Source organism: Strix uralensis, chromosome 2 (genome assembly GCF_047716275.1).
Source record: "Strix uralensis isolate ZFMK-TIS-50842 chromosome 2, bStrUra1, whole genome shotgun sequence".
Taxonomy (NCBI): Eukaryota; Metazoa; Chordata; class Aves; order Strigiformes; family Strigidae; genus Strix; species Strix uralensis.
The window spans coordinates 50206844-50228710 of NC_133973.1; the positions used below are offsets into that span (position 1 = coordinate 50206844).

The following is a 21867-nucleotide window of genomic DNA, read 5'->3' on the forward strand; positions in this document are numbered from 1 at the left end:
GTTAGTGAGGCTGGCAGTCATTTGATCTCTGTACTACAAGTCTGTGTTAAACGATAAACTCAACTTGGCCTATTTTCTAAATTCAATAAGTGGCCAACACTAGGCCGGACTGGTATTTTCTCCAAGAGGAGTCAAGATTTTGACTTCATCAGTGTTGCAAATGAGGTTTTTATGGGCATTATTAGCATCGCAAAGATGGCATTTCTCCCTAATATGCCTGCTTCAAACATTTAAAATAAAAAAAGGTGGCAAAGAGCAACAAGGATTGTAATGTCTGAATAAACTAACAAATCACGCAATATGCCAAGATCTCTAAATACTTCAAGTGCGATTGCCCTTAAATTAAGCTGGGTGACTAGTCCCTTCCCAACTGCATTTAGACTGGAAGGTCTAAATAATAAGGTTTAGACTAGATATTAGGAAGCATTTCTTTACAGAACAGGTTGTTAGGCATTGGAATGGGCTGCCCAGGGAGGTGGTGGAGTCCCCATCCCTGGAGGTGTTTAAGAGTAGGGTCGACATAGCGCTGAGGGATATGGTGTAGTTGGGAACTGTCAGTGTTAGGCTAATGGTTGGACTAGATGATCTTCAAGGTCTTTTCCAACCTAGATGATTCTGTGATTCTGTTCTTTCATCACTTCTTAGAGCATACATATTCATATATACCTTTAAGAGTTTTACAGCACTGGTTGGTATTACGACTTTCTCATTTAAGCCTAAAGACAAGTTTCCAGTACAGAGAACTCTGCTATAAGCATGTCCACATGATAACTACAAATATAGTTCTACTGGTTCTTAATACATTTCCAAATTTCTTTTCCATATGCAGAAATTCTGAAATTTTAGTGCAGACAGATTTGGAACTGTCCATTAATAAAGCCATGTGAACACCCCTATTTCTGCTTGCTTCTTCTAATAGCCTCTTTCTTCTCCAGGGCTCCCAATTCAGCCCTGATAGTTCATAAGATAGAATGAACTTTGAGGTGCATACTCAAGTCTAGCAGCTTTAATTTGAAGAAATACATCATACAGCAACATATATTTTCTGTTTGTATTTTCTAGGGAGAAAAGCAGTACATTCTTTGTAAAATAAAAGTACAGAAATTGGAAGCTAGGCAGAGTTTAAGAAACATAAAAGCAAAGAGAAAGTGACGACTTAGTAGACAGCATGTGCGTGAGTTCCAAAAGATGCCTTACAAAAGCTATTTGACACAGACGTATAACCACAATTCAAAGTCCAAGTTTTATGCAGTATATGGCAACTATACAGTAGGTACACACCACAGCAGGCCTACCCACAGACACATGTACAGATTAATACTGAAGTTCAGGAGACATGAGCATATTAAAGGATAAAAGGTAACTGAACTGCTTGGTTATGAACCATAATTGTGTTTTAAAAAGTACATTAGCCAAGATGTACAAAACCACCAATATTTTTCCTTTCAAAATTGTAACTGTTGAGATTCTAAAATCTACCTGAAACCTTGATTTGAAAAGGTCATGTTCATTTATGGACTCACTTTAATTGAAGATGAATGGAATCAAATCAGCAAATGGTATTATTTTACTTTAAGTATGGATGTTAACACAATTTGATCCTCAAATTACACAACTGGAATGTATTTGACATTTCAAAGCCTCCAGCATTTCTCTGAACAAAATCGCATGGTAGGCTTTGGCTTCTAATACCACATCATCTTCCCTCATGCTTTCACAATTTAGTTTGGTTTCATGGTTCACGAGGAAAATAATGACATTTTTACCGTCACTGTTTTTAGTGAAGATCATTAGAAATGCCCCAAATAAACTTTGTTGACATTAAAGAACAGGCAAAAGGACTGAGACATTACTCATTTTTGTTACGCTGAAGTTTACATAGTGAAGATTTACTGAAAACAGCACATGAAGCAGGCAGGAGAGAGAAGACTACTAAAAATCGATGATACTTTGAAAAGTGCTTCACAGCTTGGAAAGATGAGACAGGTCCATGTTACATAGACTTTGCTCCTGCAGAAAATGTACAGGGTCCTCAAGCTGCCTCCTCTGTAGGTCTCTGTAGCTTATAAATGGAACCCCTCACATCAGTTTCTGCCAATGCCTCTCTGTGGTATTGCTGCAAATTGGACCAGTAAAACTGTAATTCCCTTTTCTCCCCCTCTCCAGTTCAGATCATTTCCCTGGAGGCAATCTGCATGCACAACTATACAGCCACTACTGCATAACCAGCTGGGGAAATGGTAAGGGCCTCTTTAAATATTTACTACCAAAGGAAATGTATTTTGGTATTACATCCCAAGCTTTAATTTCAACAGTGAAAATCCAGCAAGACTTAGTATAACAACATGCCAACCCTTTCAACCAAAATGTCAACAGAAACTTCCTTGTAGGATCACTGGATTTCATAAAATACACAGTGTGAAACACCAATCTGACAAAAAACCTCTTCATTGATAGTATATCCACTGACTGTATTTTTTATACAGCACAATATTATTGACTATGAACAGATGAAACAATATGTATAAATGCAAATAAAGCCTACACACACTGTAACTTTTCAACCGGCTGCTAAAACACTTTCCTTCTCAAGGCATCAGAAACACACCAAGTAAAAGGAATTCCTTGTTTAATTAGACCACTTGTCTCTACTTTTTAAAAATTATTTCCTTGGCTTGGCTGAGCCATTTCTATCAGCTTCCAATTTCTACTCTTTTCTTTCAAAGCCACATCTTTCTCAGTCCCTTGGACCTTCAAGTCTCATGTACCTCCTACGGCTCCAGTGAAGAGAAGTCCCTGAGAACTGCAATTTTCAACACGTGTGCTGTCCAGTCCAGTGCTCTTTAAGTCAAACAAGAACTACAGAATTGCCTTGGACTGGGACCATATGTTGCCCCACTTCCGGCTGTGACACTGTCCTCAGTGTCCCATTGTCTCACCTCTCGATCATTTCCCAGACTTTTTCCAACATACATTTCCCTATTCGTGGAACCTTTTTTACTCAGTTTCTCTTGTAATTTACTTGTTCTTTCTTCAAAACCTCCCTGTGATTCTCTTCCTTTGCAACACCCACAGGAAAACAGCTTAGTAGCTCCACAGTGCACCTGCCTGACCATATGTCCTTTCCATTCATATGCTCTTCCAGACCTCTGCTGGTTTCCCCCTTCCATTCTTTGACTACCCCTTCTACACCTGATATCTTAAGGAAAGGAGATTTATGCAACCACATCAACGCTTCTGCACACACGCGCAAGGTGTTTTTGCCCTTGTTCTCACCTTTTCTCCTGCGTTCTCCTTTCCAACATTTGAAGCCATTAGCCACTTTCAAATCACTTTCACAAATGGGTGGGTAATAGGTTTCAAGGATAATTAAGTTCATACATGTTTTGTGATCATGCATGCGGCTGGAAAAGTGGGAGGCTCTTAATTTTTCCACTGTGCAAACCCACATTGGGAGCCGGCACCTTATTAGACACCACAGATTCCAGTGAGATGAAGAGCTTCTAAATACCTCAGTGACAGGGAAAAAAACATTACAATTGGTGCTTACTTCTTTTTTTTTAACATTAAAGTCAACTTCCAGACCCTAATCTATAGGAAATAAGCTTTTCCTAACACCAGGCATGACAGAGCTACTAGTTCTTTACACAGTTTTTAAAGCGGTATTTCAGATAAATAATAACCACCTCTGAAACACGATTTGTTTATACATGTGTAACGCAGGCTGTAACATACACGTGTTTTATGAATTGAGACCTAATTAAAATCTTTAGCAGTATCAGCATCTTTCAGAATGAAAAAAAATTGTATTATCTAACATTAATTAATTAATGTCACCCAGAAGGATTGGTAGAAAAAAACAGCTACATCGATATAACATAGCTAATTCCCTCACAGAATTAAGAAATAATACGATCCAACAGCTATTAATACTCACTACTGATTGCACATGAAAGAAAATCCTTCCCAAACAATTAAAAAAAAGATATGTATTATGAAGAAGATGCATACACTTGGCATTTCTACATTATCAACATTTTCGGTCTCATATGCTTTAGCCTCCTCATCTGTCTTCTTCATATAACATTTGGTTAGGGGAAAATGATACAGAGAAAAAACTATTTTACTTATAAAAGTTGCAATATTGGACAAATACAGACTGCTGTTAGTAAAAGCACTGCCCAAAATAGAAGTTAATCATATTTCACCACTAGTTGTAGTACTGAGCTATTTTATAACAATAGATATTGTGAGGGGTTTAAAATGATTATCATACTTATTTTAGCATCCTAACAAGGGAAAACATCCTCAGTGCAGTTTGATTAAACACAATAGTCCAAAATCTTTTAAAGAGAGAAGTAACCAAATCAGTAATATAACTCAGTTCTCAAAGGTAACACATTAAGCTCAAATAAAATTCTGAATGTACAATATTGTTGCACATGTGTTTGTGCCAAATCCATCCAAGATTCATAGGTTCAGGCTTTCATTAAACAAACATTTTATTTGTACTTCTACTGGAACTGCTTTATGTAGAATCAGAGGAATGCAATAAAAATCACACTGGATAAAGGAATTCTTTAAATGAGTGCTCTGTTAAACATTTACAGCTGTTGCAGTAGCACAACACTGTAAGTACCATAAGCATTCTTAGGCAGCACTTACTGACAGGTTTGGCATACCATACAAACAAGCATAAAGGGAAATGCATAAAGGAAATGTAAGATTCACAGGTTTAAGACTGAAAAGCAATTGAGGAAGTCCATTAGTTGTGTGGTGAGTAAAGAATCACTAAACTCTTTGGTTTCTTTTTGTTTGGGTTTTCATTTGTTTTCCCCCACCATCTTGTGCATAAACCAGATTTACCCTCTCAGGACAAGCAATAACCAAGTACGGCTAACAGGACTCTATGAAGTCTCTTATAAAGAGACTCTAAACCAGTAACGCTTTGTAACTAAGAAGTTATGGTCTTATAAACATTCAAGCATTGTTTTCCCAGTGAATGCTCCTCTTCACTTAAAACTACAAAATAGTCACACCATAAACATCAGAAGGCTCATTCACCAAAAACAATGAGACAAAGAAATCCAGCTGAACACATTTTACCTACAGTGGAAGAAAATGTCTGCATTGTGTATGTCACCATGGTGAAAAGAGGGAGATCCACTTTAGAATGGGGATTGTGTTCTGCTACCACAGTGCTTTCATACAAAGCAGGCTTAAAGGGTGTGCTGAAGCTGAACACCTAGAATTGTTCATACATAAACAAAGAGTGTTTACATCATTGCAGGCTGCACTTCTCTGTAGACAAGACAGCACCACCAAAAGTTTACACTGCCCAAACTAAGGCTTGGAGGTCCTATTCTGCTGCTCATACTTAACCACTGAAGCATTAACTTTAGACACAGATTCTAGCCTTACTTAATAGGATTTATGTATACATATAAGTGCTTTGCAGAATATTAGCACATTTAAGCCCATGCCAAAATGACTCGCTCACCTGGGGTCAGAAGTCAAAGGATTACACTCCACCACCCGGTGAATGGTCCTACAAGCAGACCTAGACTTGCCAGAAAGGCCTTTTACTCTGAAATTTTACATTTTGTTACTACTGTCAGCAATTTGACCCATGTCTTTTATATGACCACAATTTTTATTTACAACTGCACTTTTTGTGCATCTCCTTGTTCCATTTTGTTCACGTATCATGTATCCAGACAGCAGTGGTAAATTAATCAGACTGGTGCGCATTTGTCCATCTGCTAGCTTTTCTCTGGCCACAGCACTGAAAGTCTTGAATGCAAAAATCTATCTCCACAAGATCTCTTTGTTCCTACTATGTAGACTTCAGTGTAATCTGCAGCGGCAGATTAAGTTTTTTATTTCCAAAAGGGGGATAGTGCTAGGGTGAAAAGCAAGAGATACAGGAGAGTTGTGAAAGACATATTGAATCAGTGCCCACACAGATGGCTCAGTCAAAGAGTACACTAAGAAAATCCAGTGTTCCCTGACAAATCCTAATTCATGACCATTAAAATCTGTGACACAACAACAGACGCAAAATGTTGTAGTAATTATCTCATGGGAAGTTGATTATATTTTCTTAAATTCTTAATTGAAAAATAAACTACTACATTTTGTTGTGTCTTTAATGAAGACTCAATTAAAGCCCTAAGAATATCCATCCTTTCCTCACTCCTATTCTCTAAATCTGCATTTATAGTTATACAGATATTGTCACTATTTGCTAAGATCCAAAACATTCCTCTTGATGTTGCACAAGATATATGGTATGAGGAGTCCTTGCTTCAGATAACACAGCCCAAGCATTACAGAATAGGCACGAGCAGGAAGCCCAGAAGCACAACTAAGAAATTTTTCTTGCTTAGTGCAGTCAGCAGGAAATACAGATTTCCAGGGTGTTTGGTTGGCAAAGAAGACAGAAGTGTGGTGGAGGTGAATGAAGACAACATATCAAACCAAGAGCAACATAGAAGATGGCACCAGCAGAAGCAAGGGATGCAAACAAGCTGTGTGCTGACAGAGCAAGGAGACAAGATGGGAAGAGACAGAGCTCATGCAGCTGCCACCAAATGTCACCCCAGGTCAGGCTCCCTCAGGATCCTTCCTCTTCCACAAAGAGCATTACAGTTCTTCCCAGCTAAGACTATATTAATGAGCTCTACCTGTTAAATCTAGCTGTCCCATGAAAGAAAAACATATGATGTGCAGTGGGACCTGAAGGGTGAAAATGGAGTGCTTAAAGGATTTGTAAAAGATGCTTTTGTTCCCAAGGTTGCCTTCACTTTGCAGCAGCCTCTGACTCATTAGGAGACAAACTCAACACTCACCGATGTGCCAAATTCTGATGAAACTACAATGTTCTGTCTGTCTGTCAGATGGTTTGTAAGTTTTGGGAGAAAAAGCGTTGCATGAATCTGAGCACTCTTCACCCAGTACTTATCACAATTTCAGTAGTACTGCCAATAGGTAGTAGCAAATTAGTAGAAAAGGAATGAGATACATCTACAGTACAAGAGCTGGCTCTGTCTTACCCAGAGATAAAGTTAGTAAGAGCGTTGCTAAATGCTCTAAACTTGGAGCTCAGAAGAATTTTCTGTGATCCCTATGAAGTCATTGCTTTTCAGTTCATATTTGCCTCTGGACAAAAACTGGCGGAACTTTTTACTGTTGTCACATAAGATGCAAGTAACATGGTAAAACCCTAATATAATTTTGTTAAAGATGAAAAAATAGTTTGATTCTCAAAATCCTCCAGGTGTTCATGGTGCTTTTAGATCAAGAGAGTCATGGATGGATGATGTATGTTTAATTCAGAAATCTCAGAGAGGCAGTGAACACTGACACATCCACACACAAAGCAACACTTTGTAAAACTGGTTTTCAGGTGGACTGTTAATGTGTGCTGGAAGAACAAAACCTTACGTGGGGAGAACAGAAATAAGTATGTCTAATTTAATTTTCAATTCAATATGCAGATACTACCAGACATACTACTGTACAGAAAAAAATACTTTTATGAGGTCAGAGATAGCTTTATGCCACAAAATTGCAATGCATTCATGTTGTGGATCCACAGTAGTGAAGTCAAAACAGTAATCCTACTTTAATTATACATTTTTTAAAAATTACTCCCCAGGATGGAGTGCATCAGCCATATAAAAGGCAGAAGAATTTCCAGGAACCTGACACATCAGAGAAGGAGTATTCAGAAAGATGGCATATATTACTATTATAAAGAATACAACTTTCATGAATTACAGGAATAAAGACTGAAAAGAACACCAATAATCTAACTGGAAGTCTAGAATACCTGGATGACTGTATATATTATTCTCTAATTCCTGAGAAGTATTGCTGAAGACATTTTGATGGCAAGTTGCTTTGAACATCAGGTAAGTAGTTTGTTGCTATAGCCTAAAGTGTGGTTTTCCATCAGCCTAAGAGCTGCATAAAGTGTTAAGCGAAAATGCACCATACTTTCACAAAAGACTCTCAGTTTTTCAAGAAAGCACCAATCTCATCAGCAAATTGGCTTGGAAGAATTTGAAGTTTAGGGAAAGAATATAAAATAAAACATTATTAAGCTAAAACATTTTTTTAAAGTCTTCTGGAGGAAAGGATAGATCTTGTGGGTGGAGAAAGTAACAGGAACTTAAAATTAGCCTAAAAAGTTTAAGAATATAATCTGTTTGTGTGATGACAGTTTCTTTATAGGGCATTATTGGAGATCTATTTCATGCTCCTCAAAATCATCAGCCAACTTCTTTTGAAAATGTCTAGAATTTACTAAGTTTTCCAGTTCCTAAATGAAATTAAACGAGAAGATTTTTAAAGCCTGGCAATAAGAGTTAGCCTAATTTTCAGTAAAATTCAATCTCTGACAGACATCTGGAAGTAGGACTGGAACAAAGAGCATCCTTAGATTGGCCCTGCACAATGGCACTGCAAGAGCCACAATGAAACTCAGCAAATCACGATTCTCACACTCCTCTGATAACTGTGCCTGGCCTAACAAGGTCCTTATAGACTGTAAGTGTCCTACAGAAACATTGTAAAAAGAGAGCTTGCTAGAGCAGCAAGTGAAGCACAAGTTGTATGGAGTCATCACCACTCCTACACATAAAAACCACATCATTGCATTTCTATGCAAGTTGGAGCTGCTGCTAGCTGCTTTTTCCAGAATGCCTGAAAAACACCGCATAGGGGCAGCCTAGTATGGATCTTACAATGGGGTGGATAACCCTGATAGCCACTTTATTCCTCCTAATGGTTTGCTCTCCCCTGTCTCGCACCCCAGAGATGGAACTGGTGTTAGAAACCAACCAAAAACCTAAGATTTGGGGCCCAGATTTAATAGTAACAGCTGTGCAGAATAAAATTAAATCCATGTTCCTGACTTTAAATACTTTATTTTTAAAATCTTTCTATCTCCCCCTAGTGGCCCCAATAGCTTCTTAGAAGGAATATAATAAGCAGAATCCTATTGATCTCCAGATGTTCCCACTTCCTGAGAAAAATGAAGTCCTTGGCCTGCCTTCATCCTAATTTGGGGGCTTCACAAAGAAGGAAGAATAAACCTAACCAAAATACCCACACGCTCATAAATCAGGAAAGTCTAAAATGTTACAGAAAACATTTGCCAGAATCAGGTGTTTAAGTTACACAGATCTTCAAAAGGACTTTCCCAGAAATCTGAAGGAAATTAAAATATCACTTCTAGGACGCCTTATTTGGACACTAAAGATGGCATTGCTAAAAGTGGGCTACCACCATGGCTGCCCTCATTTTTAACTTCTTGGAACTTCTGGGTCTGATCAGCAATTATTTCAGATAAACACAAAAGTCATTTGGACTTTATTGGGAGTAGATATGCATGTTTTTAGGAATTATTTTAGAGATCTTCCCCCACCAACACTAAAACCTGCTAACAGAATTATCTCTGACAAATGAAATATAGCTGCCTTCATAAACATATTTTTACTCAGACGTGATTCTTAACATACTTCTGAGTTACCAACAAATTTTACAGATTGGATTTGTCTTTTAATACTAAAATTGAATAATTTGCAGTGCGCAGTACTACAGTGACACATTAGCGTTCAGATGAAGATTTTTCCTAGCATCAACTACTTTTTTCCTGAAATTCAACTACTGAATTCATATTAAGATGCCAAAAACATGCTGGTTTTCAATGTATTAAATGTATATATCTGTGAAAGTTTAGTTTTTAATACTAGACTATTTTATGCAAAAAAAGAAAAAAAAAATTCTCAACTTTGTAACTAACAGTCTTTAACAATCAAGGTGATTTCTAAATAGAAAGAAGTGGCAAACACTGATCTGCCTATGTAAAAGAACATGGCTTTCTACTTTTCCTTCTGTTTTAAAGCCCAGAACGATATGCTGTTCTCTGCCAAAAATTATTTGCAGGGAGAAAAAGTGAAGCCTACAGGTCTTCCAAGTAACAACAGGCTAGAGGCAGAGCTAAAAATATATTTCCAATTTTTCAAGTCTCAGTACTAAATTCTTTCCACGAGATTGTATTGCCTCTCTGCACATCTAATGTTAAACAACTAAATAGAAATGTAGGAGCCCAACTTTAGGTAACCTGGTTTTGAAACTTGGGGAAAGGCTAGAAAGGGAGGAGAAAAGAAGAAGCAGTGGTAGCTGCAATCTATTGAACAAAAGAAAGAGTTTGCAGTTCAGCTTAAGAAATGGAAAAAAATTCATGCCTCCCCTAAACCTTTCATATAGAAATCATTTATGGGACAGAGCCAGTTTTCCTCAAGAAAATGAAACACAACAAAACCCACAGCAGTAAATCCAAATAATTCTGTTGTATTCTAAGAATTACACAGGGATCAGGGATAGTCTGAACAAAACTTCAGCCTCTGGATACAAAGTAAAATACACCTTTAAATCAAGATAAGCATTTTATTTTTGCTGATAAAAATGCACTGTGATGCATTTTATAAAGACATACAGATAGACTAATTTTAACCACTTCAGGAGTTTAAATGATCATCTTAAATATCTGCATATTGCTCTTGTTACCATTAAAAAAATACCACTACAGATATAGTAAAGGAGAGCACTTAAGTCCTGGTCCCACATACTTTCTAGGTAATAGAGGTACAAGTGTAAGACAGGTCCAATTGCATCTACAGTTTCAGAGGTATTTCACTGCCATTTAAAAAACCTAAAATGCAACATGCATGTTTACACACACACACAAGCACGCACACACTGGAAGTATATATTGACACCTATATAATGAAAAGCACAATCACAGTTTTGTGAATTTGGTATTATCAGAGCAATGAATCCGAGTTACGCAGGTCAAAGTGTTGTTCTATATTAATAGTAAAATACATATATAACCTAAAGATGTCATCCTGTTGCTATATTGTATTTCCAAATATGTGTAGGGTTGAAGCGCATCTAGAAGTATTGTACTGAAATGCTATCTGAATTGCACACTGACTTAACAAGAAAAAATTGCTAAAAACATCCTCTCAGAGTTTGTAAATTAATTCTGCTTCCATTTCAATGTCTACATTACATTTTGTAAAGAAGTTGGGGTTTGTGCGTGTGCATGATCTGGTTACCTGTGACACATTTGGGAGATTTTACCTGTCCAACCAAGCCAGCAGACTTTTAGCTGCTCCAATCAGATCCACTACCGATGTCAGAAAATCATTTGGTAATTTGCGGCTGGTCCTTCCATCATAGTGACCACTCCTCCTCCTCCCAGTGATGAAATTCTGCAGATTTTTGGCAGATGCATTCAGTTTGTGAGAAAGGGTTTTCAGATTTTCTGTTTCCAAACCATAGTTCTGCATTGAAAAAAGGACAAAGAAAAGAAAGTTAGGTTTGCAGCTGAACACAAAGTACTGAGAACAGCAAGACTGCTCTTCTGCTTCAAAACTTAACCATTCCTCATAATTAAGGTAGAATACACCCACTCATTAGTTTTTAAATGTATGGCATGTTCTGTTTCTAAAGTGCATAAAAATAGAACAAAAGAGCAAAATTATGAGTGATCTTTTAGCTGGTTTTAAGCCCACTGAGGAAAACATTTCAAAATGAAGAAAAAACCTAGTCTGGAAGATTGATTTTCGAAGCAGTGCATCACTCTCAGTAGATCAGATGGTTCTCTCAGTAGATCTGATGGTTAGGGATCAGTCCCTCATGTCTGTACTCACATCGACTCCTAAGATCATGTTAGGCAAGAGGGCTTGCAACTAGCAGAAGTATGCAGTATGGACACAGTGTGACACCAGATTGCTTTTGTTGGTTTCAGTGAAGGAAGCATGTTCATTACCTTATTTTTATTCTTGTTAGCAGTAAAGGACCACCAGAATCATAGACCACAGGACACAGTGTTACGCTGCTCAATGTCTATGTTGCCCTTTTAAAGTCAGGTTGTAAACTTTGCTTCCATTTAAGAGTCAATCCCTTAAACTTAAATTGCATTCCTCAGCTGTGCAGCAGACAGAAATAATTATGCAGAAATATTAACAAATGGTACTTGAAAATCCTTCATATATACAAATGTTGCTGCAACAGCACTAGAGAATGCCCTAATTTAATGTTCAATTACAATATAATATAGTACCATCAGTGATTTTTTATTTCTAGATTTGTTTTCCTCACAAATGCAAACAATAATAGAGTTATTTCGAAAGAGATCTTCTTTTGCCTTTGTAAAGGAACAAGCAATTGCATAGGCTTGAGCTTATTATTCCTGTAAGAGAAAGATGGGACTTCAGAAGATGCTCCTCACCTTAACCACATCACAGGGTTATAACATGGGGTCATAATCATCACAACTTGTTCAGTTGATGATGGAAAGGGCTACTTACTACAAAAAGTGGACCATTTCCTACCACAAATGATGATAAAGTAGCATGCAAAAAGCCCCTCAGCTGCACACAAAAATCTACCACCCAGTGACCCTCCCTGTCTTTTCCAGCTCTCCTCCCAGGCCCCCAGTTTGGTCCCCATGCTAATCTGTTCACAAGAGATGGGAGAAGAGATATACTTGCCAATGCTAATCTAAGACCACTGAAGCTTATTTACCTTAAGTCTTTTTTCTATAGGAAATGGTGGGGTGTATGGTGTGATTACTTACAGCCGTTGTCATGCTCCTAATCCAAACCATCTACTAAATCAACTTCATTCCTCTTTAATTACACAGGGACTTCAGGAACATCACACTGAAGCTAGCCCTGGTGAGCCCCCAGCACTCCCACAATGTCCACTCCCAAGCAAATGGGAGATCATCATGGAAAGGAGAGACTTCAGCACATTGCTTGTCTGCCACCTCCTAGTCAGCCCCTCTTCACGCTTGTAAACTGAACACGCTTTGCGAGGGAGTCACTAAAACATCAGCCATCTTTCTTCAGCAGAGGATGCACGCTGGGATTTGGCTTAAGGGGTAAGTGACCATACGTTAAGGTTGCGCTTTAAAAACCACTACTGTAACTTCTGTGAACATCCCTATTTTGGGCAAGGAAGATTTTGCAGGCATGTTTCTCAACTGCACAATTTCTGCACAGGCGCCATCCCCTGTTCAGTTCCCAATTAGACAAATTGTATGTTTGGGCAGTGACTTTTCCACCATGTAAATTTTCAATAGCAATTATACAACAGATAGAGTTGGGCTATAAATAAAAAATTACAAGCTGAAAACAACAAATTGCGGTGGAAAAGTAAAACATACTTTATTATGCAGCTAAACTGCTTATAACTAATAACTTATTAAATCAGTCCAAGTTAAAAGAGATAAACATCAGATAAAAATAAATTTGGTTTTACTGCAGTTTTCTGTGGTTGCTGTGGCTGAGAGAGCACAATGGAGATTGAGGACTGGGTAGGAGTGAGTTGGAAAAAAGTACCAGGTTTGTTCTTATTTCATCCTGCTTCTTGAGCATCTAGCCCATTTTGGCAAAATTAACTGGGGAAGAAACAAATGATAGATATTCTCGATGAAAGATATATCACACAAAATGTGTTACAGATCAGCCAAACCAAAACCCCACCACCCCACAACACCCACACAACATGGCGCTCACCTCCCCCAAACATGGGTGGAACAACTGGAAACCGCAGGCTGGCCACAGGGTTCCTCACAGGGTTTCCTTCTTTCTGACACACTGAAATGTTTAACTTCTTAAGTCAGGGGGCTGTTCCTAAGAAGCTGAGTGCAATTATCCAAATACCATGCTGGCCTTCAAACCCCATGAGGTAAACTAAGGTGGGGGTGGGCACGGGGAAGGGGCCAGCCAGGCCCAGGCAACCTGCTCGCCTCCCCAGCCAGGCTGTGCACAGGGCCCATGGCTGGGGGAGACCTCACTGAGGTCCAGGCTGGATCCCAATGCTCCTCCTCGACAATGCCAAATGATTTCACCTCCCTCTCTTTCCCCATACCCCACTTCGTCATCTTGTCTGTTACCTCACACGCTCAGAGAGGCAGGTGCTGGGTACCAGCCTGCACTGTGTGCTGTGCCCACCACAGCGGGAACCCTGACAGGCAATGTACAGGCCTCCAGTCCCACCAGAAGGTAAAGCACCAGCAAAAAGAATACCTGCAATGTTGAACACTGCGGACCAAGCAAAATGATACTCAAAAATTTATTCTACAACAGGAAAATAGGCTGCACTTATGTATATGCTTCTTTAGAAAAATCACCTCCTATAAAAGCTTAGTGGCCTCTTGTTAACATTTCAAGTGACGGCCACCCACAGACACACTTTTTCAGATGTCTTTTTTCACTGTCAGATATGTGAAAAGGAAGAGACAGTGTTAACAGATATAAAGTCTATTTTCACACATATTCATCAAATGTGTGTGTGTTCTTTAACATAAAAAAAAATGAGGGACAAATGTAACGCCTAAGCTACATATAAAATTCAGTCTTACATGATGAATGGCACTGATTTTAGTAAAGCCTCCACCTGTAATATGAGACAGATAAAGCCAGGGATGGAAAATGCAGAGATACATTTCAGGCAGAATATATTTTTGGGCAGCTGTGTTTATTGAAGCCTTCAAGTAGAAGGATCCTAAAACAGCAGCCAAGCTAACAAAATCTCCACTTTGTTTATCACTAATATTTCTGTCCTACATTAAAAATGAACAAAACGTTTCATGTTCTAATCTTGGAAAAAAGCTTGCTCAAATAGTAACTGCTAAGTTTAATCATACTTTATATGCAATAATATACTATTAACAATATGGTTTTCTTAGAAATGCAGTGCGCTTATTTTCAAGCACCGTAAGAAGATAATTGCAGGCAAAGGAGACAATTCTTTTGTTTTCCCCTACTCCACATTTAGCCAGCACTAACACAAGTTATGCTTTCATTAGCCAAAATAAATTCACAGTCACTGAAAGAACCACAAAGAAATCTCTGCATGCTTGTAGAGATTATGAGAAGTGAAGCAAGTCTATGCATCCGCTTTCTCAACAAGAGGCCATGGAGCAAGAGTCTTCAGAGACACCCCACCTCAACAGAAACTGCTCTAATGCAGTCTATTCTGGCAATCACAAAACAAGAACTTGATGAAGCTAAGCTACACAGAGTAATAGCTTGTCAGCGGGTGTTCAAACTAAAGGTGGTGGAAGCTATTAATAGACATTTTACCTGCTAATTACTTTTCTGTGGCTTCACATGACAGTGTGAGTGATAAATTGTAGCTCTTTTCTTCACAGGCTGACAAGTAGCAGTTCTAATCACCACTGATGAGTTTTGATTTTTTTTTGGTGAGGCAAGACAGCCTAGTCCTTCTGTCAGCCCACCCTTGCACCAGCACCACAGGGTCAGAAGAGAGTTCAGAAAACAAACTTCAGAAGTAAAGTGCAATTTTCTTGGATTACTTTCATTAATGTTCATTAGTCGTGTCCCCCCCTCCCCTTTCAGCAATTAAAAAAAAAATAAAATAAAAAAAAAAAAAATCAGAGCTCATTTCATACCTTTCCTGTGTTAAATTCACTTAACCTTTGCTGGCAGGGAAGTGCATCTCACACTGCTAGCACAGGTTAAAAACTAAAGTCTTCCTAACTCATACAGTGCTAACTATGTCTGCAGGCTCAGACAGGGTGTCTAGAAGCTGCTGAGACCTTTGGTTCAGGGTATTTTTATGCTGTCCATTGCAAATGCAAAGACATCGCAGCTAACTAAAAAAGCCAAGCTCAGATACCAAAAGAAGTCTGGATCTAAACACACCGCAATATGCAATACAGACATAGCCACAGTCCCATTAACAAATCCAGAAATACCTTAGAACAGATGTCTTGATCACAACTTTTATACAACCACAAATGCCTCTACATCTCTAAGCACAAAGGCCACATCAAGTTCAATGACATTGTTTGACTCCTACAAACAATAATCCAAGATAGGGAAATGAGCATATGGTCCCTCTGCCTACCTCCCTAAATAACTGTTTCTTCTCTTCAGCCCAGAAAGCTGCTGGAAACCATGTAGAGCAAAAGGCTTGCAGCGACCACTGCTAACTCTTACTGAAGAGACACAAGATGGGAACTGTAGATACTACTGTAACACTGGTGCTTGGAGGCAAAAGGAAATTAAAAACAGTTTCTCCAGGCAGGCAGAGCACATAGCAGTGCTTACATGGATTAATTTCTTCTGCCCCTCTGGAGAAGGCAACCATGACTGTATAAACTACAGAAGGTAAAGGTTTATTTTTCTTTGGCAAATGTTTGTCATCACACACACAAACATTATTTTTTAAAGAAGGAAAAAAAGGCCAACCTTTTAAAAAGACAAATATTATAGTCTAGATAGCTGTACTGTGTAATAAATTATATGCAGTGTATAATAATGTGTAAAGAAACATAACTTCTCAGTTATGCCTGATATCTCTCAGTAATGTGGATAACAATCACAAGGATGAAATCATAAGACTCTCTAATGCAACTTCTTAAAAAGTTTTTTTCCACTTATTCACAGACTGAATGCAGGAGTTTTAGGTAAGAATAGCATATGACTGCTAAGAAATGGACTTAAGATAACCTCAGGCAAGCTTAATTCTGCTCCTCACTATTTTTCAGTGCTTTCATCTTCCATATTTAATTCTTGAGCATCATTTCTGTATGTATTATTTATTGCTTTTAGACAAGCAACCTGTAAACAGTTTTAGTTTTTAAAATGAATAATCAAAACTGCATCACATGGACACCAAGGCATGTGGCAGCTATTTTAAAACCACACCTCAAAATTTGGGGCAGCCAAAAATTTGCCAAGAAAAATTCCAACCTTTGTCTCCAAAGTTGTTTTTAAAAACGAACAAAATGCATCTGAACCTTATTCTCCAAAACATTTGGCTGAACACATCCCACAAAGAATGAGGCAGATCGCTTACCAGCCCAAAGTTGCGAGCAACTGAGAACACAGCTTGTCATATGGAAGGTGCCTTATGTAACTTTATACCTCATCAGATCTGCCTACAACATATATTTCTAACAACCCTTCTTCCAGCGTCACGAAATGCCAACACTAAGGTTATCTCTCCTTCAAATAGCACTGACATATGGGGTAATTTAGAAGTGCACAACACATGATCCTTACACGTTTGTTTCATAAACAGAATAAGTAGATAAGGAAGAAAAAGTCAGATAGCTCAAATGGCACTTATCATTTATTGCAATTATTAAACATATACTGATTAAACGGCAAATGGTTTCAAAGAGTATAAATATTTGTCCTAAATGTTTACAGTCAGAAAAAACTCAGGTGCATGATACTTACTGCCTTACAGAACCCAGGAAATATTCATAATCATCATCATTATCATCCTCTTTCCTGAAAAATGCCCTTCTTTTTCTACAGCACAATCAAGCAACACATCAAAAAGCCAAGCCCTGGTCATGCTTTGCAGCACTAATAGAGCAATTATATAAACTATTATTCTTAACTCTTGTTCAATCAGCAGACTGCAAGACCAAGTGCTCATTATTTTTTTGTTTTTCTACTTTCTCATGTAATTTTGTCCCTAGCTAGCCAAGTGCTCTTATTTCTCTAGAATTGAAACTACCACTTACATATTCAGTTACATGCATTTCACTAAGTCTTAAACAGCTAATCAGCAGTTTCAAAAAAAAAAAAAAAAAAAAAAAGAGTAGATTGTTATGAACACACAACCTCTTTAAAACAATTTATGTTTTTATCTAGCCTGCTTTTAACTAGGGGGTTGGATCTATAAGGGTTGCTTCCAACCCAAACCTTGCTACGACTCCAGGAATCAGGGCTTGTATTTTGTACCTGCTCAAAACTCCAAATAGTCCAAAGACAAAAGCAACTAAGAAAAGTATCTCGGATCCATAACTGATTCTTGAGGTGGGAGGAAGGACATTCACCCTTTACACACAAACATATTTACTGCCTTTGGCATGCCACAGGGTTTACTGCAGTCCTGTTTAAAAGATTTACTAACAACAGCAACAAACATTTTGAACGTGATCTATATGAGCTATCATCAACACTTTAACTTCTCAGTTTTATTGATCTGGTGAAGTACTTCAGGATTTCCTTCTCTGCAGTTAAGTTAGCTCAGGCTGAAGACAGGAAGGCAGATGATATATAAGCAGAACTTTAACTTGAACTTGCAAAGGGCAACAGTAAAAAGGGTAAGTAATTTTTCTGCTTTGAGCATGCAGAATATTAACAATAAATCCCAACTCCAGTACATACAAATCTCCATTCTGAAATGAAGTCTTCCTCATTTAGCACTACAGTAATTAAGTATAATATTCACTATTACTGACAAAAGTAGCGTTAAGATCTGACTAGTGATAAGGGCAAAGGAAAGGATTTCTGTGTAAGAACTGGCAAGAAGATCAAATTAAGAAAAAGGCATAATTCTTAAGAGGAATCGAATCATTCATAGGTAAAGTAGGTCTATTTTTTACATTCATTTGCAAGTAAATGTTTTGTGTTAGTGGTAAGTAAGTAATTTCATACTGCTGGTGCACACCAATGTTCTCTCTGCCAAATAATAATGCCATTTCATCTGCTGCAATCTTCTAGCTTTACAGATTCAAATATACAGTGTATAATAAATTCCTGTGCAGCCATAGCAGATTTAAATAACTAGCATGAAACCAGTATGCTCTACAAAGCAAAAACTGTTTTGTTTTGTTTTTCAACCAAACTCTATTCTACTCAAATTCAGATTCCCTGAAGAAGTATTTTGCAAATTCATGGGGACTTTACTAAATTCTTCTTTTATGGAAAACTTTAAAGCATCCAAATGTTATTTGTCTAGTTTTCTAAATATTCTTATCTTCCCAGAAAAAATTGCTTCTCACTTTAAATTCTCCTTTTAATAAATATTTGAAAATGTTTAAAATCAAATGAAACTAATTTAATCTTCATTAGATTAACAAAATCTAATATAAATATAAAAGCAAAATATAAATCTAAACAAAATTTACAGGCTATTTTAGAGTGAAGCAAAAAAAAAAAAATCCTCATGCAATCCTGTGGTGGTATGTCAGGTGACTAGATCATTTTCTTAAAGATGGAAGAAGAAATCTTTGGCTGTGCAGTCTTCAGTCTTTGTATTCTCCAGGCAGTGAAGCAAATGGTAGCATTTTCTGGGAAAAATATGATATCAAGGAGACATAAAATTTAGAGTCCATGGACACTCAGCAAAATATGGTCATACCTAGTTTTGATAAATGAAATTCCATCTCCTGACAAATAGATGATGAAAAAATAATTACCTGCACTTCTTTGCTTTCTGTGGCACAGTTAGGTATTTTCAGGAGCTACAAGACCTCCAGATGCACTCCAAACCTGAAGACTGATACAGTGATCTGATGGCATTATCTAAGTAATCTGTTCTTCAGTATGCATTTCTCTTTTCATAAGCATCACCTCCATCTTTCCTCAATTTGGTTTCTGTTGGCATTGTTCACTCACATCCAGTTCTTAAAGCAACCATCAAAGAAACAAGGCTCATCACATCTTATGTGTGGATAAAGGTCTGCTACACCTTTGTTTCCTGATGAAAATGTAAAGCAATCTCAGACTAGATTCACCGCTACACACATACTGAAAAGGATCATGCTCAGGCTAGATCTGGGTGGTAATTTTTATAACCGATGAAGAAGTATGTGTTTTATTACCTGGGAGTAGCCTGGAGAAAAAATATTGTGGTACTTAACTCCATACAGTTTCTCCTGTATCTCTAGAGCTGGACATGCAGTTTCTTAGTTTACCACTTTTCAAACAGTTTTGAGATGTCAATTATTTTTCAAGATTTTGTCAGTATGAATGAATAAACATGCACGTCCACATCAAGCAGGAATCTACCTGTTGGTGCCATCAGTGTGATCTCTGTTTCATGTGCCAGTCTGAACAGAAAGGGAAGGAAAAGATACATGCCTTGCTGGAAATAGAACAACTCTACAGGCATATATCCATCATGGTGTTTCTCAAGGACCGATCGAAAACCACGCCACAAACTCTTAGCAGCAACGGAATACCATCACAGACCTCACTACTTCCTTCTTTTAAGCACAGAGAACATTTCATTTATCTTGCCCTTTCTGACATACAGATTTTATAAAACACAAAACTGCACTGAGGCAAGATAATCTATTGAACATGCTCCCTCCAACCTTCACAGACTGAAGGAAAGAGGGAAGAGACAAACCACATTAGTTACATTGCCCGCTCTCTCCTGGAGCACGTTCAGCTTCAGTGATGGCATGCGGTATGTACGCCCCCACCATTATCAGAGAGCATGACCTGTAACAGCAGCAGCAGCTGGGCAAAATCTTTATCTCTCCTTCTCTGAAGCACCACAGGAAAAGAAAACCTGTGAATCTCACCCCCAGGATGCTTGCTTTTCTGTCAAGAGCACAGTATGGCAGGTTGGCAGCCAAGAGAGACTCTACTAAGATGGGTAGCACAGGCCACCATTTGTTCTTTGATAGCTAACAAACACGGGAGGAGCCATATCTTGCTATGACAGGAGGGGAATACTGTGAGAGACCATAGCCACCCACCCACCTTCTGTCAAAAATCAATAAAGAACATCCTTTAAATAGTGCTATCAATCATAACTGGTTCCCAACTATTATTATGACAAGCAGTTTGTCTATTTTGGGCCGTTCAATAGCGTCCACCTGGGTTAAGGAGGTCCCATGCTCTCTCCATACCAGCCAAATATGCTTGTTCAGGCTCTCCACTTTCCTCCAGGAAGAAAACGTTACCCCGTGAACTATAGACATGCAACACAAGCAACTGGTTTGCCATTTGCCGTATCCTCAGCTGACAGGGCAGAAACTGCAAGTACAAGTTTACCCCAAAACAGTGTTTGTAAGGGGGGCAGGAAGAAAGCAGCTCTTGAAACACATCAGCTATCAACACTGTAGAAGCTCTCCTCATTGACAGCAATTCTGTCCTTGAAAACTCTCTCCTGTAGAGTGGGAGCAGGAATGAACAGTGGGAAGTGGTTCTGTCCCCCATCATGTTCTGTACCTCATCATGCCACTCATCTCCAGCATCCAAACAGATGTTAACTCAGTTGGATCATTCACTTGTAACCCATGCCAAATTCTACCATGAAACCTCTATCAAACTCCCATGAAACATAAAAAATAATCAGATAATTTTCGTTAGAAAAACCTTGCACAATGACTACCTGCACTAGCAGTTATCCTATGTTGGAGAGTCATAGAACTAAAGTCCTCCTAAGCAATACAGTCAATATTAGAGGCTAATCAGAAGAATGGGCAAGTACTAACCAGGGCAGATACTTACTGATGCAACAAAAAAAGGAAAGCCTGTAAGTATAGGACAGTATAGCCAAAAGGATTGTCTCTGAATCAAACTTCCTAAGAGGTTTATCTGATTGGTGAACAATAAATTCAAATTAAGTCCACTAAAATCAATATAACAATCACATTTTGTATCCCTGAGGAGCCATCAGGAGCCAATTGTGAGACTGCAAAAACCTCAGCTTAAATTAGAAGCTGTGATCTGAATGCATGCTATTGTGTTTCAGTGATGAAGATTTTTCTAAGATGAACTCAGAAAAGCAGACAACACTATATGTGCAACAAGGACCAGGAAGGTAGAGACTTGCTGCATGAATTAAGGACGCAGCATTAGCCTTCGCTACAAATTCCTTATTTTATATTCAACTTAATTCCACACACTTTTATGTAAGGTAAGGGAGCTACAAAGACAAGTTGTGTTTATTCGTCTAAAGATAACATCTGTAATTACATACTGAGGAAAAAAAGAAATTTCAGCTAATAAACAAGGTTTTTTCTGTGAAAACAGGTTATTTTTGAAAGAGCCA

General features: G+C 38.1%; 1 protein-coding gene across 6 annotated transcripts in view; it reads right to left on the minus strand.

The window, feature by feature from the left end:
- Positions 1–21867, minus strand: part of CNKSR2 (connector enhancer of kinase suppressor of Ras 2) — a 218535-nt gene that overhangs the window by 159211 nt on the left and 37457 nt on the right. For all 6 annotated transcript variants that reach the window (XM_074858654.1, XM_074858652.1, XM_074858655.1 and 3 more), the window contains exon 3: positions 11158–11360. In XM_074858654.1, the coding sequence (XP_074714755.1) occupies positions 11158–11360 (203 nt within the window). The remainder of the gene's footprint in view (positions 1–11157; positions 11361–21867) is intronic.